This window comes from Loxodonta africana, chromosome 2 (genome assembly GCF_030014295.1).
Source record: "Loxodonta africana isolate mLoxAfr1 chromosome 2, mLoxAfr1.hap2, whole genome shotgun sequence".
Taxonomy (NCBI): Eukaryota; Metazoa; Chordata; class Mammalia; order Proboscidea; family Elephantidae; genus Loxodonta; species Loxodonta africana.
In genome coordinates, this window is record NC_087343.1 from 83,640,894 (window position 1) to 83,668,790 (window position 27,897).

Below are 27,897 nucleotides of genomic sequence, written 5' to 3' on the forward strand. Positions count from 1 at the left end.
CCTATTTTATTGACTCCCTCTAGTGACCTCTTCAATACCAGCACTGATTAAAGTGCTATATTAGGTTGTTAAGAATAAAGTAAATTGAGAAAGATTCTCAGAATATGAGACATTTTAGAATATCAGTATATTTCCCTCTTTTCTGAAAGGTAAGTTTTGGGAGAAAAATTTCTTTTTATATTCAGTCTTTTCACAGCAGGGCACACTTAGAAAATTACAACATTTGTACTGCTCACTAAACCAACTGAACAAGGCTTATCAGGCTAGACAAAGAAAGCTCTACGGTAACGTTAGCGTCCATAAAAAAAATGTAGATCAGTCTCTCAGAGGCAGGATACTTCCATGGAGCCAGAAAGACTGAACCCTGGCTCTGCTACTTAGGAGCTATGTGACCTTGGGCAAGTTACTGAGCCTCTCTGTGCTTCGGTTACCCATACGAAAGATGGATAATAATGGTATCCAGAGAATTATTGTGAGAGTTAATTGAACTAATTCCTGTATAGTAAGCATCAATAAATGCTAGTTTCAATGACCATGCCCGATGAAAAGAAAAGCAAACAAAACAAAATGTCTCTCAAAAGAAAAACATGCTTGCTCATGCCCCTGCATAGTCACTTTACAGTGAAATTCACCAGACAATTAGGCTGACCTCACACTTGAAGCTTCCAATCAACTTTTTAGGTTGTAGTTGAGGATCACTAGGGAGATGAGGAAGCTTCCAAAATGAAAGACAGACCAAAACAAAGACACAAACTGGCAGATATAAAAGAACTTGGAAGGAAGAGATACATCGTTGGAAATGCAGGCAAACTTATAAAATATACATAAAGGAGCCCTGGTGGTGCAGCAGTTAAGAGCTTGGCTGCTAACCAAAAGGTCAGCAGTTCGAATCCACCAGCCACTCCTTGGAAACCATATGGGACAGTTCTACTCTGTCCTGTAGGGTGGCTGTGAGTCGGAATTGACTCGACAGCAACGGGTTTAGTTTATATGTGTATATGTACACACACATACGTATGCATATAAATATATTTGTATTATCAATATGTATACACATGTACATACATGGACACACATATATAATTAACAGTAAAGGGCACAAGCACTGGAAAAATAAGTTATTATATCTATAAAATAAGAACAGAATGTTACAAAAACAGAATTACTAGAAAACAAGAAGAGTTCTTTCAATAGAAAAATTACAAAACAATGTCATGGAAATTTCCCAAACAGAAGAAGAAAATAGGAAAGGAAAAAACAAAAAAAAAGAGAATCTTAGAAAATCAATCCAACACTGAACTAACAGGAGTTCCGAAAAGAAAGAATAGGCGGAAAATGATAGACAAGGCCAAAGAATTTTGGAAGATCTGCATTTTCAGACAGAAAATGCTCTCTGAGTGTTCAGCAAATGAATAAGCTAAAATCTATACCCCAAGCACATCATGGTTAAAATTTAGAAAACTGTGTTCAATGAGAAGAAAAGAAGTTACATATGTAAGGAAACAGGAATCAAAATGGCATTGCATAACGAAAATGCTTTTAAAGAGTTATCTCTGGGTGTGAGATTATGAATTTTCTTTCCTTCTTAGTCTTTTCTGTATTTTCTATAATGAACAAGTATGACTTTTATTGTCAGAAAACAATCAATATTAAAAAATATATTCTTGTAGACCCTAGCCTGGGTTTAAATGGCCGCATTTCTTATCTGTCTTCATAATGTCATAATCAATCTCTGAGCACTGATACAAAAGCCTAGCTAGTCAGCACAAGTCATCTTCATAGAGGATGCTTGAGCTGTAGAGAGAGCAGAGAACAACCACTCCAGGGACTCGCTACCCAGCTGTATTTCCGCATATGAATGACATACACTCATATGTACTCAGCTAGTGAACTCTTGTTTTTTAAGCAAACTCCCAGAATATTTTGATATCTGAAGGAAGGGGGCAGGGAAAGCCTACAATTCTTTTGCCTAGGCACATCTTTCGGTCATGTCTCCACCATTGCAGTTAGCATTTATTTTAATAAGGAACTGCTAAATGCTCCAATTTGTCTTCATTCTGTTTATCGAACACTATGTCTGAGGCTTTGCCAGGAGATGATTTCCCTTTTGACAGACTTACCTGTGGAGAAGATGAATACTGTGTTGTCCCAGAGCCCACGTTTTTTTAAGGCTGCGGTGACATTTCCCACTGCTTCATCCATAAGTGACACCATTCCAGCATAGTGACGCCTGTTCTTATCTTCGATAAAGTCATAGGGCTTCAAATATTCTTCAGGGACCTGAAGTGGCTCATGGACAGACTGGAGAGCAAGGTAGAGGAACAGAGGCTGGAAAGAGATTTTGTGCAAATCAGTTAAGAAGGCATGGAGGCATTAAATGTAGAGTAAGACTGTCCAGATTTATCAACACACACAAAGAAAACCAAACTCATTGCCATTGAGTTGATTCTGATTCATAACGACCCTACAGGACAGAGCAGAACTGCCCAACAGGGTTTTCAAGGCTGTAAATCTTTAGGGACGCAGACTGCCACATCTCTCCCGAAGATAGGCTGCTGGGTTCGAACAGCTGACCTTTAGGTTAGCAGCTAAGCACTTTAACCACTGAGCCACCAGGGCTCTGTTAAGCATTTCTATCAAAAAAAAAAAAAAAAAACCAAACCTGCTGCCGTCCAGTGGATTCCGACTCGTAGCATTTCTATACTATTTTCAAATCAATAAAAAATTAATAGAGCACCGTTTTCAGTGCTACATGGTGGCTCAGTGATAGATAAATTAACTAGGGCTCCAAAGTTCTCCAAACACGATTAGGACTCCACCTGCAGCCACTGCTCCTGAGACCACTGACTGTAACAGCTGTAGCCAATTTTCCCACACCTGCCAGTCTCAGTTCACCATCAGACTTAACTAAGCAGCCACCATTCTGGGAATGAGCTCGTTTTAGTGAGTCTAGCTCATGATTACTTTACTGTACTATACTGTCCATTGACCTCCACTCCAAGCCTGTGCAATCTGCTGGTCCATTCTGACCTTACTGACATCCTGATCTGAAACAGTAAAGTCCCTGGACCACTGATCTCCAGTTTAAGCTGAACCTTGATGTTTCCCTTGCTCCTTCTTGGATCCAGCTGGGTTCAAACATAAGAAACATACCCAGTACCAGCTGCTACCTTTATATCATTCTAACCATAACCTTTCAGATTTCTTAGGAATATGAAACAGAATTCTATATGTGAAACCACGGCCAAATATTTAAGTAATATCAAAGTAAGACATCACCACGGCCAAATATTTAAGTAATATCAAAGTAAAACATCATTACCTAAAGACATTAATAATGTTTAAGATACTAATGGTTTTTTCCTTTCTTATCATGCCACGCAGCTACTGAGATACACACTCTAAGTATCCTCACCATGCTAAGAAACCTTATTTCAATGAGGAAGAAAGCCTTATTTCAATTTCTTTAATACATTTTCTTAATTTAATGCGTAAAAAAAAAAAAAGAACCAAGTGATGTGTTTTAAAATTGTGATTCTATCGACTTCCAAATTAAGGTATTTCTGCCCAAACTGTGCCAGGGAACTGTGAGAGCCTACTATGAAAAATGTACATTTTCTTTAAAAAGCTTCTACCAGACTAGGGATATAAGAAAACATTTGTTTTTATGCGGCAAAGTGTTGTGTAGAAAGAGCTATTTTTAAAAGAAAGATGTTCTAGGAATACGTTCCTTTCACTTTGTAGTGTTATTACCATAGGAGTTATCCTGTAGAAAAAGGACATTCTTCCTCAGCACATGTGGAATGGCTATTAACAGTATCTCTCCCCCAGTCTAGCATCAACAACTGTTTGCTACAAAATAGCTCCATATGCTTTTTGCTGGCAAGTGCTCTTTAAAACCGGCACAATTTTAAGTTGGCTTCTAGATACTTCATGTGTCTTTCTTTAATGATTTGCATTTCTGAACTTGCCTATGTTACATTGTTATTATTAACTGTCATTGAGTTGATTCGGTCATGTCACCATATGTGCACAGAGTAGAACAGCTCCATAGGGTTTTCAAGGCTGTGACCTTTCCGAAGGAGATCACCAGGCCTGTCTTCCAAGTTACCTCTGGGTGGGTTCAAACTACTAACATTTTGGCTAATAGTCGAGCACTTAACCATTCGCAACACCCAGGGATTAGCACAGAACTAGATTTAACATTAGGATAAAAAGCCCCACTCCTGCAACTGGTTTGAAATATTTTAATGAGAATTGAAAATAAAAACATTTGATTATCCTCCTATTATTATTTCATTCATTTATACCTATCTTGAAAATTTACTTTGAGGATGCTATGAATATTAGGCACTACTTGAGAATAGTTCAAACACTGTAGGAAAATGACCATCCTCTAATCTGGCAACTTCCGTAAGGTTACTCATGAGCAGCACCTTAATAATACTAGCTGAGATAGCTTGCAAGTTCTTGCTGTTAGTTGCCATCGAGTCAATTTTTGACTCAGAGTGACTCCATGTTACAGAGTAGAACTACCCCCATAGGGTTTCCTAGGCTGTAATCTTTATAGAAGCAGATCACCAGGTCTAACTCCCAGGGAGCTGCTGGGTATGTTCGAAATGCCAACCTTTTGGTTAGCAACTGAGTGCTTAACCATTGTACCACAAGGGCTCTCAGGGCCTCGCATTGTCCTCAATTCCCGCGCTTTCCCCATCACACAAAGTTAAGATAGTGACCCACAAAAATCCTGTCTCACCCCAGCTGCTTCCCGTGCTTAATGTTATGGGGCACACTGCAAGGGAATACTCTATTATTCTTTAATAGGCTGAAATTGACTCGACAGCACCTAACAACAACAATTTTTATTATAAGCATATTATAGTTATTACATGATTAAAGTACTGTTATATTTACGAAACTGTAAAGGTCAATAGGCTTCTGCATGACCCTCTATGTTTGAGGTGAGTGCCCTGAATGACACATGGTACAATGCTCCTAACCACACAGGGTGTCAACAGTGGCTGCATATCAGAATCACTGGCAGAAGTGGGAGGGGGGTTAATTAAATACCAATGGTTGGAAACAATAAATCAGAATTTCTGGCATTTTCCAGATGACTCTAATCACAGCCAGCATTGGAACCCTCAAGCTGAATCGTGTAGCAGGCTCAGAATCTCTGATCTTTGAGATTAGCTGTGAACTAGGGAGGCTGATTAAGTACATGAGCTCCAGAGTTAGGCAGCATGGGGTTAAATTCTGATTCAGACTCTCAGTAGTGTTCTGTGACCTTCAACAACTTACTTCTCTAAGCCCATTTGCTTATCTGTAAAATGGTACCTACCTCAAAGGATAGTACAAGGACGACAGTTCCCTTATGATCTTACCTTATTCTTTGAGTTTTTAGCCGTATCTATAAAATGAGAAGTTAAGCCAATTACCTAGCAGTTTTTTCAAATATTTGAATATTGGTTTAGATCTAGATTTAAAACATGCACATTTCTCCATATTTGAGAGAACATTCCAATTTCTTCCATATTCCACAGGAAGCATAATCACTCCAAGATGTCAACATATAAGAATGAGGCAGAACTGAGATCAGATACCAGGGAAAGATCCTGAGTAAGAGTTGGCAAAGACAGAGCCAGGAATGAACCACTTCAAAAAGGGAGTTAGCAGTTGGTTATCAAGTTTGATCAGGTACGTAAACTAGAATCTAAATTGTGACCTGCACTAAGGACCTTCAGGCATTGTCGAAGAGTCAAAGTACTAGAAGAACCAGGTAACATTGACCCTTTATGTTTGAGGGGAGTCCACTGAATGACACATGGTAGAACGCTCCTAACCACGCACCGTGTCAATAATGGCTGCATATCAACATCACTGGAAGAAGTTGGCGGGGGCGGGGGGGAAGGTTATGTAATTTGCCGTGTCAGGGTCCCATTGAGGGACTAATTGTGGGTATGCTAATGTACTTCTTAATGAAGCCATATTTTGAGCCCGCTGCCTAACAACACAAGTATTTGACCCAATTTTAAAAGCATTTGTAAACTAAAGTCAGAGAACTTAGCTTAAACTTCAGCTCATGAAGTTGACTCTAGGCTGAGAAAAGAAAAAGAGAGAGAGCTGTTCAGACTCTTTTCTATTTTTACCAAATCAAACTCATTGCTGTTGAGTTGATTCCAACTCCTAGCAACCCTACAGGACATAGGAGAACCACCCCATAGAGTTTCCAATGAGCGGCTAGTGGATTTGAAGTGCTGACCTTTTAGTTAGCAGCCAAGGTCTTAACCACTGCATTACCAAGGCTCCATTTTTACCTATAGATAAGTCAGAAGGTTTTTATCAGCACATGACATACACAATAGCTTCAATATGGTAAATGTGAAAAAACAGGTTCATTAATATGCCATATTTATGAACTGAAGCTCAATACTGTTAATATATCCTTTTGACCCAAACTGACATAGAGATTCAATGCAATTCCAATCCAAATACAAGCAGACTTTTTTTTAGAAATTGACCAGCTGGTTCTAAAATTAACATGGAAACACAAAAGGTCTAGAATAGCCAAAATAATCTTGCAGGTTAAAAACAAAGTTAGAGGGCTTGCATTACCTGATTTTACAATGTGTTATAAAGCTCTAGTAAATTACAAAATGTTCCATAGCAAACAGGGCCACTGTAAGATGTCATATGTGGAAATGATATTATGGTATCAGCATAAAGACAGCCAAATAGATAAATGGAACAAAACTGAGAACTGAGAAACAGACCCACATATATACAGGCTATTAATTTTGATCAAGGTGCCAAGCTAATTCAGTGGGGAAAAGAAAGTATTTTTAGCAAATAAGGTTGAAGCGATTGGGTTGTATGTATGTGGGGAAAAACTTACTCTCAAACAATTTGATGGATGTGGTGAATTGAATTCACCTAAACCAAGAACAACAAAGCCCAGGTCCAGCTCAACTACGAACTACATTGACTCAATGCACCAGACTAACGGCCTGACAGAGAAAAAAGTGTTCCCTTTTCTGTGTGTAAATTTTATTTGCTTTAAGCTCTACTGTTCCTTTACTCAAACTGTCTGGGATTACATCAAGAATTACAAGGCATGCGAAGAAACGAGAAATATGATACAACATCAAGAGAAGACACAGCCAATATGAGATACAGATACAGCCCAGATTCTAGATTATCAGACAGACTTGAAAATAACGTTAATAAATATATTAAAGGGTCTAATAGGTCTAGTTAATCTGCATGAATAGTTGGAGAATCTTAGTAGAGAGATAGAAGCTATTAAAAAAAAAAAGGCAAAGAGAAATGCTAGGAATGAAAAAGTACACAATAGAGATGAATAATATTTTTGATGGAATTAATAAATTAGACAGAAAAGAGGAAAGTATCAACGAACTTGAAGACAAGTCAATAGAAATTACTCAAACTGAAAAACAACAATCTAAAAAAAAGGCTGACTTACATGTATAACTGGACTTCCAGAAAGAAAAGAAAGAGAATAGGGCAAAAGAAATACATGAGCTGATGATCAAGAATTTTCCAAAGTTGATGATAAACACCAATGTACAGTAAGCCCTAAGGAGGACAAATACAAAGAAAACCACACCTAAGCACATCATATACTCAAAATACTAAAAAACAAAATCTTGGAAGCATCCAAAGGCAGAAAAATATATTACATCCAGAAAAATAATAAGAATGATGGCTAATTTCTCATCAGAAACAACGGAAGCCATAAGACAATGTAGTGATATCTTTAATGTGTTGGGGGAAAAAAATCTGTCAAGCTATAATTATATATCCAATAAAAATATCCTTCACATGAAGGTGAAATAAATACTTTCCAAATAAACAAAAGCTGAAAAAAATTGTCTCCAGCTTATCTGAACTAAAAGAAATACTAAAGGAAGTTAAGGGCTAAAGGGAATCTATATTATGTCTGTCTTTTCATCTTTTTTGAAAAAATTATTAGTATATAAGATTTGTGGTAGATTTGTGTATCTACAGAGGAAACACACAACTTATCTAACAAAACAAAGTATTTCTAAAAAAACTTTGACAGTGCCCACTTGGTATTAGGAAGAAGTTATTTTTAAATGATCTGAACCATTAATTTATTACAGTAAATCTGGCAAGACATATATTTGGCAAAGCTTCGTTAGCTGCTAGCTTACGTTATTTATAGATAAGGTATAGAAAATTATCCTTGATATATTTCTTGTACTTCTTTTAACCAAAAATCATATTAACCACCATGACCATTCACTTCGTTAAACATATTTGTGTTCTGACTTACTTTAATTCAAATTTATCTTCAAAGTGTCAAAATTTTTAACACTACTGAATGATGTCCCCAAGGACATTCAGATTTGTGTGCCCCCACTTCTGAGGTCAGTTCCCACAAGATAATTTCCAAAAACGTAACTGAAATAGGAGTTTATAATTGAACTAGGAGTAATTCATAATTACTTGAATTGAAATAGGAGTAAGCCTTCAAAAGCAACTATTCTCAGCCACTTTGACTTGTTATGGGGTCTGTGCTGTCTGGTAGCACCAAGCTGCAGGTGGCTACTGAACACCTGAAATGCAGGCAGTACAGACTGAGATGTGCTGTACGTGTAAAATATACACAAGATTTCAAATACTCATAGGAAAAAAGGAATGTAAAAATATCTCATTAATATCTTTTTATATTTGATTATATGTTGGAATGATATTTTGGATATACTGAATTATTAAAATTAATTTCTTTTTTTACTTTTTAATGTAAAAAATTTTAAATTACATATGTAACTATTTCTACTTGTACAGCACTAGCATAGGGTTGCTAAAGGGTCTATAGGGTCACTATGAGAATCAACTCGACAGCAACAGGTTTGGTTTTTTTTTTAGTCTGGAGCAGTGCTTTTCAAACTGTAATAAGAATCATCTGGGCACCTTATTAAAATGCAGATACTGATTCAGTTAGGTCTGGAATATGGCTTAAGGTTCTGAATTTCTGACAAGTTGCCAGATGATGCTAATTCTGCTGCTCTCCAGTCTACAATCTGAGTAGCAAGAGACTAAATGATCTCTCAGGGCCACATCGAATTCATGTTTATATAGCAAAGCAGGGGTCAGCAAACTACTGCCTAAGGGTCAGTTGGCCTACCACCTGTTTCTGTAAATAAAGTTTTATTGGGATATAGCCACACCCACTGTTTACATATTATCTATGGCTGCTTTTGCTCTACACTAGCAGAGTTAAGTAGTTGTGACAGAGACCTTATGGCCTACAAGGTATAAAGTATTTACTACCTTATCCTTAACAGAAAGTTTGCTGTAACAAAGCCACATCTTGTATTAAAACTCATTTTTTTTAAAAAGAGGCATTTAACTAATTTCTTACAGCACATATATGAAATACGCCAAAATAATAAAACTATTTGTAGTGAAATACTATAGACACATTACTCCTCAAAGTGTGATCTGGGGGCCACTTGTACAGAATCACCCTTGAGGACTTTCTTTCAAACTCTGATGTGTGGATTTCTCCTAGACCTAGAGAATCAGACTTTTAGAGGTGAGCTCCAGGAACCTTCATTTTTAAGAAGCTTCTGAGGCTGATTCTGATAACTCTAAAATTTGTAAACAACTCCCCTAGAGTTTGTTAGACTTTCATCCAAAGGACAATGGCCTTTTCCTGTACTCATCTGAAGAAGTGTTATCTTAACAAGATTTTGATATCAGTAAAGAATCAAGACATACCTTCTCTGGTGGGTGGTTAGCTATGAGGGCTGTAGCCCTTTCGGTAAATACATTGGTTGAATACATATTTTTATATCCAGTTGCCACTTCTTCACCATCTCTAAAATCAAGAGCACATCGTGTGACATTCAGGGCATCGATTAATGTGCAACGCTCATGGGAATAGTAATCTTCACTCCCTAGGAGATATCCTGTAACAAGAACAGAAGATGAGTCAGCATAGCAAAAAGCTTGCTAAACAAACTAATGTTTCAGCATTTAATTTGCTAATGCAACTGATTGCCTGGGACAAGGCTAATCAAATGACAAGGCTCATCAGAGCATGGTTTCTTAACATCTCTATGTAGGGTTGCCATAAGTCAGCAGTGAGTTTGGTTTTTATATTTGATAGTCTGAGGCATTAAAATGTTACTGTATAAAAGTTCAAATCCTTTCCTCAGTCAAGTCTTTAAAAAACAAGCGCTATCATACAACTGTCAAATCACATGGTTGCTTCCAATTAAATATGCTTAGGAAAAAGATCAGAGTTCGAATTCTGTAACAACGATTAACATCTTAGTCTTTGCAAGCAACTAATGGCAAAAAACAATATATGGCTAATGAGGTTTGTTACAAGTTTTTACTATGAGGTGATCATATAAATAAACATAGATTTAAATAATGCTGCTCTTGACATTCTGAGACTGGCTTCAAGGTTATTTATGGAAACAGCCCTAGGAGGAATCATCTTTAACTAGATACTGACACCCACTGGTGGAAGACAAACCTTTCCAAACAGAGGCTCTCCAGACATAATGTAAAGGAGCCAAAAGACTAAACTAAAATGCGGCACTGAAATGAGATCTTTCTGCCTACAATGATCTCTATTTCTCCCCAAATTTAAAGGGTATCAATTGCCAACCCCACCATTTAGACTTAAAAATAGAAGAAAATAGTTTTCTCAACTAATAGCAAATCTTTTACATTTTCCTAAAATATTAAAATAAGCTATGCTGCATATTGTATGGGTCCATATATATGAAATATCCAGAATAGGCATCTATAGAGACAGAAAATAGATCAGTGACTGCCTAGGGCTAGAGGGATTCGGGGAAATGGAGAGTGACTCCTAATAGGTACGGGGCTTCAATTTTGGGGTAATGAAAACGTTCTAAAAGTAGATTGCTGTGATTGTGGCACAATCCTGCGAATTTATTTAAAAACACTGAATTGTACACTTTAATTGGGTGAACTGTATGGAGTATGAATTATACCTCAAGAAAGCTGTTAAAAAGAAATAAGCTGTGCCAGACTCTTACCTGTTTCTTGACAAATACTGCTTATTAACCTAAAAATAAGAACGATAAAAATGGCCCAGCCCTTTCCATAGTCTTAAATTTTCCCTATTATATCACAATTAAGAGCTTTACATAGCTTATACAATAAATGAATTCATTTTTCATTAATTACTCCTTTCCCAGGAGCCCTGGTGGTACAGTGGTTAAGTGCTGGGCTGCTAACCAAAAGATCAGCAGTGTGAACCCACCAGCCACTGCACAAGAAAAAGATGTGGCAGCCTGCTTAGGTAAAGATTTAAGGCCTTGGAAACTCTATGGGGCGTTTCTACTCTGTCCTGCAGGGTCACTATGAGTCAGAATCAACTCGACGGCAGTTGAGTTTGTTTTTTTCTTTTTCTGCTCTTTTCCCATTGTGATGGTTAAGATTATGTGTCAAGTTGGCTGGGCCATGATTCTCAGTGTTTTGACGGTTGTATAAGGTTGTGATCACTTCCCTGTTGAAATCTCATATGTGATCACCCCCATGATGGAATCTGCTGAGTGGTACAGGTGAGGGCAGGGCCTGTGGCAGCTCACCGCCCCCTCAGCCTTCATTCCTCCACCCTCCACCACCTACTTCCTTTCTGCTTGCCTTGCCAAGGTTTTTGGCTTGTTCTGGATCTAGCAGCTGCCTCTTGTCGGCTGGTTCTTGGGACTTGAGCTAGCAGCTTACCTGTCAATCTTGGAATTCCTAGACCTTCACAGCCTGTGAGACAGAGCCCTGCTCTCTGACCTGATGATCTTGGGTTCACTAGCTTCTGTGGCTGTGTGAATGGGGAGACGCCTCCATCCTGATCCACAGACTTAGGACTTTCCAACCTCTACAATCATGTGAGCTGTTTCCTTGATATAAATCTCTCTCTATACATATTTATACCCTTTACTGGTTTTGCTTCTCTAGAGAACCTAGCCTAAGACACTCATGATTCAATGAAGTCAATATCCTGAATATAATTAATATCTTGGTCTTAAGCTAACTTTTCAATATGATAGTTTTTAATGCTATGTATATAAAAGAAACAGAAATTTGATGTGTTTGCTAATTAATATGTAATAGAGAAAGAAATGTACCCATGAAAATAATTTCAACCATTGTATGGGTGATTAGCGAGGTTAGGAACTGCTGTGTGTTAGGGCTTGAAGAAAGAACTTTAGGTTATGTCTTAGGCTGTATTCTCTAGAGCAGCAAAACCAGTAAAGGATATAAATATATACATAGAGAGAGAAAGATTTACATCAAGGAAATGGTTCCCGTGGTCGTAAAGGCTGTAACGTCCCAAGTCTGTGGGTCAGGAAAGAGGCTTCTCCTGATTTACGTAGACGCAGGAGCTGGTAAACCCAAGACTGGCAGGCTGGAGAGCAGGGCTGTGGCTCACAGGCTGTGAAGATCCACAAATCCCAAGATTAGCAGGCAAGGCTGCAGGTAAGCTGCTAGCTCAAGTCCCCAAAACCAGAGGTCAGACAAACATGAGCTGCAGGATCCAGAATGAGCAAAAGCCCCAGAGGCCTGCCTGAACATCCACACACACTTGATGTAGGCCACACACCAAAGGAAACTCCCTTTCAACTGACTGGCTACTCACAGCAGATCCCATCACGGGGGTGATCACGTAATAAATCTCAACAGGGACATGATCACAACATTATATGACTGCCAAAACACTGAGAATCATGGCCCAGACAAGTTGACACACACTCTTAACCATCACAGTCCACCCTCTGTCAACTTGGTACCCATACACATCTCCTTAAACCATATATAATCTCTGAATAAAGACAATTACAAAGTCATACTTGGGCCTAACCTGATACAACAAACACACATACAACTGAAAATGCAATAGCCCTGCATCTTATATTTTATAAGTGAAGAAAACAAAAATATTTGATGTACACATACAATGCAGAAATACTCAACAATTACAGTCGTCATTCCTGCAACTGGTCATGTGGCCGTAACTGGTATTTAGAACTACCTTCTTCCACCACCCATCCCATATTCCCTTTGCCCTCAGCAAACACCTCAGCTGGTTGTGGTTCTTTGCTTTGGTGGGGTGACCTGTACCTTCTCCTGAAGGGTCTGAGCCATTAGTAGTCATGTTGGAATTGGGTTGCTATAGTTTTCCATTGACTTTAATCACAAGGCATGGTAGTACTAAGAGATGCCCTAAGGAATCTCCTGCATTCCAGACATACTCTTCTTTACCTCCATCATGTAATTCAATCTGATTTTCTCTTAGTACTCAGGATCAAACACACCAGTCAGTATGGTTTTGCCTGTTGATCCAGAGACATAAGGAGCCAAAAGTGGCCAGGTAGCATTCTTAGCTTCTGGCTCAATGGAATCAGTGATGTGTCTCCAGGTGAGAGCATTCTTCCCTTTGGAACCTCTAGACCCACAGAGCATAAGGTCATAAGGACAGGAAGCAAAAATCTTTTGAGTGGGTCACTAGGGGTAATAGTTAGTGATGCCACTCCCATTTCCACCCCTTCATTCCTGGACCCATGAATGCTGGCTATGGGAGATACAGTACCATATATTGGATGCTGGTTTAGAGCATATACAGCCTCCTGGAGAATACTGCCCCAACCCTGCAACGTATTGCCACCTAGCTGTCTTTAGGAGGCCATTCCATCGTTCTTTCAAGCCAGCTGATTCAGGATGATGGGGAACATGGTTAGACCAGTGAATTCCATGAGCACGGGTCCACTGCCACACTTCATTTGCCATGAAGTAAGTGTCTTGATCTGAGGCAACGCTGTGTGGGATGCCATGACAACATTCTGTAAGTCCACGGATGGTAGTTTTGGCAGGAGCATTGTGTGCAGGGAAGGCAAATCCATATTCAGAGTAAGTGTCTATTCCAGTTAAAACAAAATGCTGCCCTTTCCATGGTGGAAGTGGTCCAGTGTAATCAACTTGCTACTAGGTTGCTGGCTGATCACCTTGAGGGATGGTGCCATTTTGGGGACTCAGTGTTGGTCTCTGCTGCTGGTAGATTGGGCCCTCAGCAGTGGCTGTAGCCAAGTCAGCCTTGGTGAGTGGTAGTCCAAGTTGCTGAGCCTATGCATAATCTCCATTCCTTCCACCATGGCCACTTTGTTCATGAGCGCATTGAGCAATGATGGGAGTGGCTGGGGAAAGAGGATGACTGATTTCCACAGAACATTATCCACTTGATTGTTAAAATCCTCCTCTGCTGAGGTCACCCTTTGGTGAGCATTCACATGAGACACAAACATCTTCATTTCTTTGCCCCATTCAGAGAGGTCTATCCACATACCTCTTCCCCATAAATCCTTGTCTCCATTTTTCCAATCATGTTCCTTCCAAGTCCCTAACCATCCGGCAAAACCAGTGGCCACAGCCCATGAATCGGTATACAGTTGCACATCTGGCTATTTCTCCTTCCAGGCAAAATGAACATCCAGGTGCACTGCTCGAAGTTCTGACCATTGGGAGGATTTCCTTTCACCACTGTCCTTCAGGGGGGTCACAGAAAGGGCTGCAGCTGCCGCTGTCCACTTTTGGGTGGACACACAGAACCATTCCTAAACCAGGCACAAGTATTCTCTTCTTCAGCCAACTGATCAAAAGGAACTCCCCATGAGGCCATAGGTGCAGACTGGATAATGGAAGGTAATGTGACAGGAGTGGAGGCCATGGGCATTTGGGCCACTTTGTCATGCAACTTACTTGTGCCTTCAGGTCCTGCTTGGGCCCAATCTTGTATATACCACTTCTATTTAATGATGGAGTGCTGCTGTGCATCTCCAACTTCATGACTCTGTGGATTAGACAACACCTAGTTCATGATGGGCTGCTCAGGCTGCATGGTGACCTGGTGTCCTGTGGTTAAGCGTTCCGTCTCTACTAAGGCCCAGTAACAAGCCAAGAGCTGTCTCTCAAAAAGAGAGTAGTTATCTGCAGAGGACAGCAAGGTTTTGCTCCAAAATTCTAAGGGTCTGCACTGTGATTCACCAATAGGGGCCTGCCAAAGACTCCAAACAGCATCTCTATCTGCCATGGACACTTTAAGCACCATTGCATCAACCGGATCATATGGCCCAAGTGGCAGAGGGGCTTGCACAGCAGCCTGAACCTGTTGCAGAGCCTTCTCTTGTTCTGGGCCCCACTCAAAACCAGCAGTTTTTTGAGTCACTTGATAAATAGGTTGGTGTAGCACACCCAGATGAGGAATATGTTGCATCTAAAATCCAAAGAGGCCCACTAGGAATTATACTTTCTTTTTAGTTGTGGGAGGAGCCAGGTGCAATAACTTTTCCTTCACTTTAGAAGGAATATCTCGACATGCCCCCCACCAGTGGACCCCTAGAAATTTCACTGAGATGGAAGGTGCCTGAATTTTTGTGGGATTAATTTCCTACCCTCTAAGTTTTACCAGTAAGTCCAGAGTCATTGACACTTCTTCCTTACTAGGTCCAATCAGCACAGTGTCATCCATGCAATGGACCAATGTGACATCTTGTGGAAGGGAAAGGCGATCAAGGTCCCTGCGGACAAAATTATGACATAGGGCTGGAGAGTTGATGTAGCCCCGAGGTAGGCAAGTGAAGGTGTATTGTTGGCCTTGCTTCTTATGGTCTTTTGAAACAGATATGGAGAAAAAGGCATTAGCCAGATCAATAGCTGCATACCAGGTATCAGGAAATGTATTAATTTGCTCAAGCAATGAGACTACATCTGGAACAGCAGCTTCAATTGTAGCCACCACCTGGTTAAGTTTTTGAAAATCCACTCTCACTCTCCAAGATCCATCTGTTTTTTGCACAGACCAAATAGATAAGTTGAATGGGGATGTGGTGGAAATCACCACCCCTGCATCCTTCAAGTCCTTGATGGTGGCAGTAGTCTCTGCAATCCCTCCAGAAATGCAATATTGCTTTTGGTTTACTGTATTCCTAGGTAGGGGCAGTTCTAAGGGCTTCCACTTGGCTTTTCTTACCATAATAGCCCTTGCTCTATTTGTCAGAGATCCAGTGTGGGGGTTCTGCCAGTTGCTGAGTATATCTATTCCAATTATGCATTCTGGAACTGGGGAAATCACTACAGGATGTATTTGGGGACCCACTGGACCTACTGTGAGATGGACATGAGCTAAGACTCTATTAATAACCTGACCTCCATATGCCCCCACTCTGACTGGAGGGCTACGGTGACATTTTGGGTCTCCTGGAATTAGTGTCAATTCAGAGCCAGTATCTAGTAATCCTGAAAAGTCTGATTATTTCCTCACCCCAAATGAACAGTCACTCTCATAAAAGGCCATAGATTCCTTTGGAAGATGGTGAGAAGAAAGATTAACAGTGTAAATTTTTGGCAGTGTACTGAAATCTTTCCTTAAGGGGACCTGGCCGCCCCTTCAATCAAGGGGTTGTGGGGTCTGTAAACTCACTCAAGCCTGGCAATTGATTGAGGCATTGTGACTCTCTATTCTGGTGATTCGAGTTAGACTGTTGTTCACTTGATCTAGAATTCATCTGCTTATACAGATCAAGTAAATATTTAGTAAATTTCCTATTTATTTCACTCCTAGGGGGGACTAAGTAACCAATGCCATAAGTGGATATGAGTCAGAATACTCTGATTACTGCTTTGAATCTGCTGTCCATTATAGTACCACGGCCACCTTGCCTTTGTCAACTGAGTGCCGCCACTTGGCCCCTACCACCATGGGCACCAATCAGCCCCACTGCAGTTAGGTGTCTTAATTCAGTTAGGGCAGTTCCCACTGTCAAAACTGACTTAAATAAAAAACCAATCACAGCAGTCTTCAAGGATGCTAGGATGCCCTTCAGAATTTGTTCCTCACAGTTGTGGTAAAAGGTACGTCCTCTGGGAACTCCATGTGTGGGTCTGTGGGTCTAACCTGATAAATCCACCCTAGCATGCCAATTTCCCTAAGCCTTTGGATACCTTCTTCTACAGTATACCAAGGCAGGTCTGGTACTTCAACTTGATTTAGTGTAGGCCATCACATAATCCATGTTTCAGCAAACCAACCAAATAAACTATTAGGTCCTTTCCTAACTTCTCAAGCTGAAACACTGAATAAGGAATCTATGCTTAGTGGGCCCATATCAATAAACTCAGACTGATTCATCTTGCGCCATTATCCTATACCTTAACAGCCATTCCCGCGCATATTCCCCAGGTGTCTGTTTGTACATATGAGAAAATTCAGGCAGCTCTTTTGGAGTATATCATACCTCCTTCTGGGTTACACTTTATAGTTCACCTTTTGGGGCTCCCTGAGACTTAAGTTTAGTTATAGGTCCAGAAGCCAAAATCGGTGGGGAAAGGTTTTAAGAACATTCAGCACAGTCTTGTAAAGTATCTGCCTCAGGCAATGTCCCAGGCAATGACTCAGACAAAGGCACTTTAGACGCAGCTGGGTTAATCTCATTAGATGGGAGTGGAGGAGCTAATGGTTCTGTTGGCAGTAGTGATTCAGTGGAATTTAGGGGTTCAGCGTCTTCAGCTTCCTGATTATCCGCCCATATGTCCCCATCCCAGGTTTCAGGATCCAATTTCTTCCCTTCCTTTAACTGCAGACACCTCTCAATTTTGAGAGTTGAGTTGGTGTTGTAATTCAGCCACTTACAATAAGACTCTAGATTTGGTTTTCAGCAATATTAGTTCTGTTACTATACGAAATAAGGCTTTCTTTCAAGACACAAGTAGAAACTTTGAGGTCATTTGTGCAGCACTTGAGCTTTGACTCTGAAGCCCTGAGCTCATCTCTTTCTTTCACCAGTTTGTCTAGTGAAAGTAGGGCTAACCAACCAGCTTCTTTATATTTCTCATTATGACAAAACTATAGAAAGGTATCATACATGCAATCACCCAGAGCCTCATCTTTCACCAACACCTGATCTATTGGTGGTGATATTTTCTGTATTTTAATTGCCACCTCATGCCATGGATTAGCAGTGCCCTCTTTACTACTGGAAGCAGAGTCATCAACATCTTTAAGACTAACCATACTTGAGAACCAATTTAGAAAACTCATCCTTACAATTTTATTTCTCTAGAATCACTCTTGGTACCAAATGTCTTAGGCTGGGCTCTCTAGAGAAGCAAAAACAGTAAAGCGTATAGAGAGAGAGAGAGATTTATATCAAGGAAATGATTCACACATTTGTGGAGGCTATAACCACCCAAGTTCGTGGGTCAATAAAGAGGCTTCTCCTGATTCACGAAGACACAGGGGCTGGTGAACCCAAGATCATCAGACCGGAGAGCAGACCTGTTGCTCACAGGTTGTAAAGATCCACAAATCCCTTGATCGGCAGGCAAGACTGCAGGTAAGCTGCTAGCTCAAGTCCGAAGAACTGGAGGTCAGACAAACATGAGCCAGGATCCAGAACAAACAAAAGCCCAGGAGCCCCTGTCTGAAAATCCATCCACACTCAATGCAGGTCAATGCAGCCCAAGGAAACTCCCCTTCAACTAACCGGCTACTCACAGCAGATCGCAATATGGGGGTGATCACGTATCATATCTCAACAGGGAAGTAATCACAACATTATACGACTGCCAAAACACCAAGAATCATGGCCTAGCCAAGTTGACGTACAACCTTAACCATCACAGTTTCTTCATCGGTAAGAGTAAACTGTTTTCTACCATTTGGCAGAATATGTACACAGAATATATCTGATTAAAAAACATATGAACTATAAATAATTTAAAAATATTACTAAAAGGAGGTTTCTGGGAATAGAATCTAGTCAAACTGATACCAAGCAACCATGTGACAATCACACAGAGCTTTTCATCATAACAGTGACTCACAAATTTGAACTGACATGCTGAACCTAAAGAAAATGGCAGGCTATGCTGTTTGGGGAAAAATCAGAAGTATTTTTTGAAAAAATAAATCTCCGTTTTAACAGCTCTATTAAGAAATAATTCATAAACCATGCAATTCACCCATTTAAAGTATACAATTTAAACGTTTTTAGTGTATTTACAGAGCTGTACAACCATCACCCCAATCATTGGCCTGCTGCTTAACAGAATATCTAAAGTGTAATAGCGAAAACAGCTGCATAGTCATCACACCCTCCTTTATGCAAGTTTCTTATTAGTTCACTTCCATGTGAATGTGGGCTGTTTCTCTGTTCATCTAAGTCTTGGCTAGGCTTCTTAATTCTCATAAAAGGTTATCATTTCTACCTTCTGTTCAACTGAATTTTTTAAATATATAAATTGGTTTTTAATCAGAAATTGAAAATAGTCTATGCTCTTGTCAAAGTATAGATCTCAACCTGTATTTTAGCAAAGGCCTAATTGAAAATTTTCAAGGAATGTATAAACTATTTATTCCTCTAGGATTTCCAAGATGACAAAGAGATCTTACACCCAAGTCCAATTTTTAGGAGTCATTCGAGGATACTGAGGATATGTCCACCTTCATCAAGAAAGAATGCCATTATTGATTAGTGATAGGAGTGGGCACACATGCTTTCATGTCTGATGTCTTTGAATCTTGATTTTAGCCCTGGATCTAACAAAGCACGTCAGAGCTGCATGCTTCTACTGCACTGATCTGCCCCCATACAGTCACTTTCACTGAATTACGCTTCGGTGCTATGGCCCTACCTTGCATGGAATATCTCGAGAAACATCTGCAAAAAAAAAAAACTATTTTATTACTAAAATGATGTTTTTAAGGATGCTGTCCACCTTACCTTTATAAAGATCCAAAGGAGAAATTTCTGTCAGGCCAAAGAGCCAGAAAATGCCTTACTCTTCCTAAACATCTGGTTTACGTTTATCTGATGCATAATGTGACTCTTAACAGCCTTTTCCTTTTTTGCTTTGGACTTAAGGAGTCTGAGTTGAATGTGAGGCCTGCCTAGAACCTCTCCCCCTTTTTTTGGCCATTTAGTGCCATGTAACTATTCCATCATTTTCTATTCTCCTTGATTTTTTATTCTATTTATCTTTAAACTTCTTGTATTCATTGTATTTTCCTTTTTGGATTGTAAGCAAGCAAATGAAAGTTGTAGATAAATGAAGAGACAGATGGGAAGTATAAAACCAAAAAACCAAACCTGCTGCTGTCGAGTCGATTCTGACTCATAGCGACCCTATAGGACAGAGTAGGACTGCCTCATAGAGTTTCCAAGGAATGCCTGGCGGATTCAAACTGTCGACCTCTTGGTTAGCAGCTGTTGCGCTTAACCACTACACTACCAGGGTTTCCATCACGGGAGGTATGTAGGTAGCTAAATAACCTGACAGAAAGATAAGTTAATATAAAAAGAGCTTGATATATAGCTACTGGCAAAATAAGTATGTTGCTAATTAAGACATGACTCACAACAGATTTGAAGAGGGCAAATTTTAAAACAGACTTATGTTTCACATATATTTTTATGAGGCTATCAAGGCCATTGGAGCTCTGGTGGCACAGTAGTTAAGAGCTCAGCTGCTAAGCAAAAGGTCAGCAGTTCGAATCCACAAGCCACTCCTTGGAAACCCTATGGAGCAATTCTACTCTGTCCTGTAGGGTCCCTATGAGTTGCAATCAACTCAATGGCAATGGGTATTGAGGCCATTAAGTATTTCTTATTATCCTTCCTTTTACCATTTGTTACTTACCCTCCTCATTTTATTTTTGATCTATCTTCTCCAAACTAGTGATTTCAAAAACAGATCTCACAGATGGAAAGAAAGATGCCAATGGAAAAGAGACTTCCCCTGACACCCTAGGAAAAAAAAAATCTGAATACAGGGCATACAGAAAAAATATACTGAGCCTTTGAGGGGGAAACACTCTTGTGTTGAGTTTCACTGAAAACTGAGAAAAAAATTAACCTACACCCTCCTTTGGTAATAAAGTTCTCTGAGAGTACCTGGTCTCTGGTGTGGAGGTAGTAAACTCTCCTAAGGCCCTAAGGTGGCATCTAGCATCCTGTGGGCTCATGCACACCATGTGCTAAGCACAGAGCCCTGTTTTAGGAGGTACCATTATAAAGCAGCCCCACTGTGGTGCTGACTGATTCACTCTGTGTTCAAGTTTCCAGTTATGTCATTTGATTACAGTTGGGTGTGTTTTATGAGATGGCTGCAGTTAGTCTGGGTTGTTAAAGAAATGTGCATTTCCATTACCAAAGTAGGTATCAAATCCTCGCCGGGTTGGAAGGCATTCTTTCCGGTACATTCCCAGGTGCCATTTTCCGACCATGTGGGTAGTATAGCCTGCTTCTTTTAGAAGCTGGGGCAGGAGTTTTTCATCCAGGGGAACGCAGCTGGGTTGGCAGGGCCAGATTATTTGGTGCTGTAAACCTGTATGGATCTTAAAGAGAGAAACATAAAATTATGGATTATTGATGTTGAAACATTCTGAATAAGCTAGCAAAGTGGCTGCCTAATTTATTGGGACATATTTGTAGACTTGGATGTTTAACTTTATTCCCGTACTGGCTTAAGGATATTTCTGAAAGGCAGTTTACTCACTTAATCAAATGAGGTAATGGGCATAAGCAAGATCTGAAAAATGAATAAAAGCATTTTAATAAATATTTTGACAAATACTTATCAAGGCATTATGTTAGAAACCATTAACTTAAGTTTTCACTTCCTATCTGAAAAAAAGTAGCAAGAATACGAGGTATGGATTTATCATGGAAAAAGTGTCCCAATTCCTGTGCACACAAGAAGTTGGCATTTGATTAGAAGCATGTACTGTCATTGTTAAAGATTTGGTAACTGTTTTAAGGGTTATTTAATAGTCTAAGAAAACTGATGATTCACACTCCTTATTACACTTCATATAAATAAACTGTAATCTCAAAAAGAATGACAAACTTTTTTCTCAACTACCCTCCCCCACAAAAAACCAACAACAGCAACAAAAAAAAAACTAAACTAAAATTCCAAGGGGAAAATTCTTCCGTCTGTGGTTAAATAAAACCAAAGCATCCATACAACAAGCACTTGTAGAGTTTTACTGTAATATTAAAATAGAATATGTGCAAAGTATATGAAAAGGATTTTAAAAATATCTTTCCCTTTTCCAACTACTTATCTTTGTGAAGCCGGATTTTCATCATAAGCTTCATTCCAAACAATATATCCCGACATTGGATACAGAGGCATATGTAACAATCTAGGTATCTTCTATTAATAAAAGAGATTTGCAAAAACATAAAACCATGTCACTCTTCTCACTCAATTTTTTGTTTTGGAAAATACAGTTATTTTTCATATGCTATTTATGTTAAAATGCATAATTTGTTTATTATTTCTGTCTTTCAATGAATAAAAAATATTTTTAAATTTATCACTTTTAGCTTCTAATATGGTAAATATTGATAGGTATAATCCACAAAACCATAAGGCTCTTTAGGGTCCTCAGTAATTAAATGTATAAACAGGTCCTAAGCCAAAAAGTTTGAGAACTGGTGATATTAATGCCAGAAAGTTACGACTTCTATGAAGAAAAATAAAGCAGGCTAAGGAACTTCTCTGAGGAGGAGATATTTGAGCAGTAACCTAAATAAAGTGAGAGTTGTTGTCAGGTGTTGTCGAGTCAGTTCCAACTCCTAGCGACTCTATGTAAAAAGGAACGAAACACTGCCTGATCCTCCACTGTCCTCACAATTGTTATTATGCTCGAATGCTCGAGCCCATTGTTGCAGCCATCATGTCATTAAAGTGAGAGTGAGCCTTGCAAAAACCGAGGGGAAGGGCAATCTAGGCATAAGGAATAAAAAGTACAAAGGCCCTGAGACCTGAACATGCTTGGCAAGTTTGAAGGCCAGCTTGGAATCAGCGTGGTCCTTGTCACAAGCTTTATGCTGATGGATGCCACGGAGCCCTCTGCTGGTGCACAACAGTGATCTCTCCATCTCGCGTTAGACCAGGGGGCCTCCCTTTCTGCTTGCCTAGGCCCTCCCTTCCTTAAAACCTGACACCTTTCTGCACCTGTCCTTGCTTAGCCAAGGAGGCACTCTTCTTTGTTTGAAGTGGGGCTAAGGGATTGCATTCAGCTCTGCACTGGTCTGCACTGCTGATTTCCCTAGACTAAATCAGGCTCTGGGGACATCGAAGGCTGAGAGTGCCAGTTCTCAACCCAGGCCACAACTGTCCTGTGCCTCCATCAGCTGTGAGGTGAGACATAAGCAATTTGTTACTGATAATGGTGAACATGTGTTTTCAAATGATTTACTTGCTTTACCATTCAAACAGATTCCCTGGGTGGTGCAAATAGTTAACATGTTCAGCTACTAACCGAAAGGTTGTAGGTTTGAGTCTACCCAGAGATGCCTCAGAATAAAGGCCTGGCAATCTATGTCTGAAAAATCAGCCACTGAAAACCCATGGAGCACAGTTCTACGCTAACACACCTGGGGCCGCCATGAGCTGGAATTGGCATGACTGCAGTGGACGGCACTGGTATAATTTAAAGCAGAATAGCCTAAAGCTCAGGGAATTAAATTCCAGCTCTGTCACGTACCAGCTTCATAACTCTGGACAATAACTTCAGTAACTCAGGCTCGAGCTCATCATCTGTAAAAGAATAATAATAATATCCCCTCCCGGGGTTGTTTGGAGGATTAATAAGGTAAATAAAACACCAAGCACATACTAAGTACACAGTACTTGCCATGGTAATAACTGTAAGCATTTTAATATGCTTTCGTGAGCAAGAACAGGGTGTTATTGCAAAGAGCATGCACCTAAGCCTGGGCCTGCCCCCAGGTATGTGTGTAGTGCATAAAAATATCATAGAAAATGTAAACTGGAACAACCAATCTATAGCTCTGCTAAATAGATTAGATACCTGCCCTTGAGCCAACTCTGACTCATGGCAACCTTATGTACAACAGAACAAAACGTTGCCCAGTCCTGCGTCATCCTCAGGATCGCCGGCATGTTCAAGGCCATCGTTGTGACTACTGTGCCAATTCATCTCACCAAGGCTCTCCCTCACCTTCCTTGGCCCTCTGCTTCACCAAGCATGATGTCTTCCTCTAGAGATTGATCCCTTCTAATGACATGTCCAAAACAAGCAAGTCAGACAATGTTCTGTCATGATACAACAAAAACCAAACTCACTGCCGTCGAGTTGATTCAGACTCATAGTGACCTTATAGGGCAGAGCAGAACTGCCCAATAGGGTTTCCAAGGAGCGGCTGGTGGGGCTGACCTGCTGACCCTTTGGTTAGGAGCTGAGCTCTTCATCACTGAGACGCCTGGGCTCCACATAAGGTTTTTATCAGCTGATTTTTGGAAGCAGATCATGAGGCCTTTCTTCTTGGTCTTAGTCTGGAAGCTCTACTGAAACCTGTCCACCATGGGTGACCCTGCTGGTATCTGAAATACTGGTGGCATAGCTTCCAGCATCACAGCAACACGCAAGCCACCGCAGTACAGCAAATTAAGAGGTGTTGGATAACTCTGCTAGTACTGGCTAAATATATTATTTACTACCAATTTTCTCAGATCACAATATTGAAGACAAGACAAATTCACAGATTTTTTGTGGTTCTGCTTTTTAATATTAGGTTAAAAAAAAAAAAAAAAACAGGTACAAAGTGGAGACCAAAAAAAAAACTTTTAAAATCACATTTTTCTTTTCTAATTTATTATAAGCACTACTGAAAGGTTGGCGGTTCGAACCCACCCAGTGGCTCTACGGGAGAAAGACCTGATGATCTGCTTCTGTGAAGGCTACAGTCTAGAAAACCTTATGGGACACTTCTACTCTGTCACATGGGGCGACTAGGAGTTGCAATCAACTCGACAGCATCTGACAACAACTATTAAATAGCTTTCTTATAAGTTTTAACATTGTCTTGAATTTTATTTTTTGTGAGTGTCTTTCCAGATTGAACATTTTCAGAACCGCACCTGCTGTTGCTTGATTTCATATCTTTTCACACTCCTCCTCAAAGAACCATATGGAATATCTTAAATGTTAAACTAAAGTGAGTTTATTGAGGGTAATGGATAAGTTCATTATCTTGACTGTGGTGATAGCTTCTGGGTGTACAAATATGTCAAAATTTATCAAACTGTATACTTTAAATTTGTGCACTTTATTATATGGCAAGTATATCTCAATATAGCTGTTTTAAAAATTAAAGTGAGTTTAAGTTTTCTATTGAGATATTCACGCCTCTCCTAGGAGTAAGTGTACACACTCATCAGGATAAGTGCTAGACACCTTCCATTTGCCCTCCATATCCACTCTCTGTCTTCCCAGTCCTGCTCTCTACTCTGGGAGGCTGGCCTATGTAGACTAAATCAAAAGGTGACTGGATTCAGCCAATGGGGAGCCCAGGCAGGAGATCAGAGAGAAGAAAGAGTGAGTGGCCTCGGCCTGGCTATGTCTCTCTAGTGAGTGTCACTCTGAGAACAGCTTTCTCTACATGACTCTCTCCTTCTAGGTTCTTTCTAGTCACTGCCCTTTCTTTTTCTCCCTTCTGGTCTAGGGGTAGTAACAGTTCCACTGGGTTACTGGACCAAGAAGGTTCCCCCACATATTCACACCTCTTAAAATAGTCTCTTTGTAAATAAACCCTCCCTAAATTATCCTAATCTGAATGTGCCATCTGTTTACAGCTGGGACCCTGAATGATACAGAATGTTACAATATTCAGGTAGGGAAACACTGTTCTCAATCAAGAAATATATATATAAACATACCCACACCCCAAAATCAAAGAATGGTTCTTTCCATGGTTAACACTAGAAGTTGACACAATAGAAAATTGATTCCAGGCTCAAAAACTTCATAATATATACTAATGGGCAAGAGAGCAAGATGAGTAAAGATAAAGATAATATTTTTGTGGAATCCAAAAGACCCAGTGAAGATAAATGCTGTGTACTTTTTTTTTTCTTTTAATGGAAAGCTCATCCATCGCATGCAAGGAGTTAACTCTGATCGCTAAAAAGCACTGCCAAGGGAAAGGATGCTCCGTGATTTGGCTTTCCTAAGCCACCGGCGCCAAGCCAGGTGCTCAACTGAAGCCTGCCTCCATTATCTGCAATTGGATGGAGCAGGGAATTAGTTCTTTGCAGTTCCTGAGAATTTATTTGACAGAGCACTTTTATGATATTTTGCGGGAAGCGGAAGCCAAACTTGGGAAGACCGCCAAAAACATGCTTTTGGTCTATTCTAAAACTATTTGAAGTATGGAAGCTGTAATGTGTAGAGAAGCAGTAAACAGGCAAATGCCAAGCTGGTTCCAGCCTAACACTCTAGTTTCACACAGAGCTATAAAGCCACAGCATGCTTCACAGAGCAGGAAAATACACCTAAACAGGGTACCAAGGAATCAAAAGAAAAAAATAAGAATGCTGAGCTTCAACAACAGAATCCCCTTGTAAGTACAAGACCAAACCCAAACCAATCCTGTTGCGCTTGAGTCAATTCCAACTCATAGCGATCCTAAAGGACAGAGTAGAACTGTCCCATAGGGTTTCCAAGGAGTGCCTGGTGGATTTTAACTGCCGACCTTTTGGTTAGCAGCTGTAGCGCTTAACCGCTACGCCACCAGGGCTTCCTTGTAAGTACGACAGATGCAAAAACAATTTCATTTTAACAGGTATCTATAATGCCCAAAGAATATATGTGAATGTAGAAAATCCCATATAGAATATATGAAAGTCCAAAGGAGTTACCCCTCCTATCTACTACATGTGGCTATCTCTCTTCCTTCTTCATCAATCTGAAGCTTCTTCAATAAATAGCATCTATTAAGATTTTATTTGACCATGAAGGATTCCCTCCACAAAGGCAAAAGATCTGCACAGTGAAGGAACTGACTTGTCTCTGCAGTCTTTCTGTGAGATAACTATGAGATAAGAAGGTAAATCCTTCTTTTCATGATTGTGTTGCACGTAAGAATGTATTTTCTCCTGAGAGTTATTCTTTCCTCTGTAGACCAGCTAACAATATAGTTTCACAAGCTTGAAAGAGAAAAACCAACCTGGAGAAAAGACAGGAGAGGAGGGCAGCTCCCACACCAGAATCTCTTACAATCCCTCTTGAAGAAGGTCCAGGAAGTGTATCTGTTATCTATTCAGGAGCTCAGAGTACAGTATTTCAGCTACACTTATAATAAAATTTCCCAGGGGCTAGGTGAACCACTGCCCACTGCCACATATATGGCAATAAATACTCTTTCTCTCTTAACATCAGTAGTGTAGAGATATTGTCCAGTTGAACAGAAGGAAGGCCTGTCCTGTCAACGTAAGGTGTGCTAGATGAACTCATACCTTCAATAAAATGTACTTGTGCAACACCTCCTTCTCTAGAACTTGAAATGGGCAGATACACTCTTCCACTTACACACCAGGAAGTCTAGAGGGACACTTAATGACTGGAACACAATTATAGAGCAGGCTGGTGGCCAGGCAGGAGTTCAGAGTTTCTAGCCTATGGATCGGCCAGTACACTCCAGGTCTGAACCACAGTGAAGTACAACTCCTGCCACCCTAGAGCTTACTGCTGGAGATGCCCCAGAGAAAAACAAATGGATAGTGGAAAGTAGGCTCCCTCCCCCGTTACGCCTTCTATAAGCAGTCAGCTGCCCACGATGCAAAAGCCAAGAGCCACAGAACACACATTATGTGTGCTAGGGGCTTGGGCTTGCCATCTGGCCTGGGCCTGTAGTGCTCGGGCAGCAGAACTGGATGGTGTCACTGACAGTTTTAAGGGTCTATTTATTTTGGTGTTGATTAGTCCAAGAGTGCCAATTGCTGACTAAACCCACCAAATGGATGCTGTTTGTAAAAAGAATAAACAAGGTAGGAATTGTTTCA

General features: G+C 40.1%; 1 protein-coding gene across 4 annotated transcripts in view; it reads right to left on the reverse strand.

Annotated features, from left to right (window-relative positions):
* Window positions 1-27,897, reverse strand: part of ARSB (arylsulfatase B) — a 328,139-nt gene that overhangs the window by 290,682 nt on the left and 9,560 nt on the right. For all 4 annotated transcript variants that reach the window (XM_064273497.1, XM_003408112.4, XM_064273491.1 and 1 more), the window contains exons 2-4: window positions 21,229-21,415; window positions 9,769-9,959; window positions 2,121-2,328 (exon numbers count right to left, since the gene is read on the reverse strand). In XM_064273497.1, coding sequence (XP_064129567.1) covers window positions 2,121-2,328; window positions 9,769-9,959; window positions 21,229-21,415 — 586 coding nt within the window. The remainder of the gene's footprint in view (window positions 1-2,120; window positions 2,329-9,768; window positions 9,960-21,228; window positions 21,416-27,897) is intronic.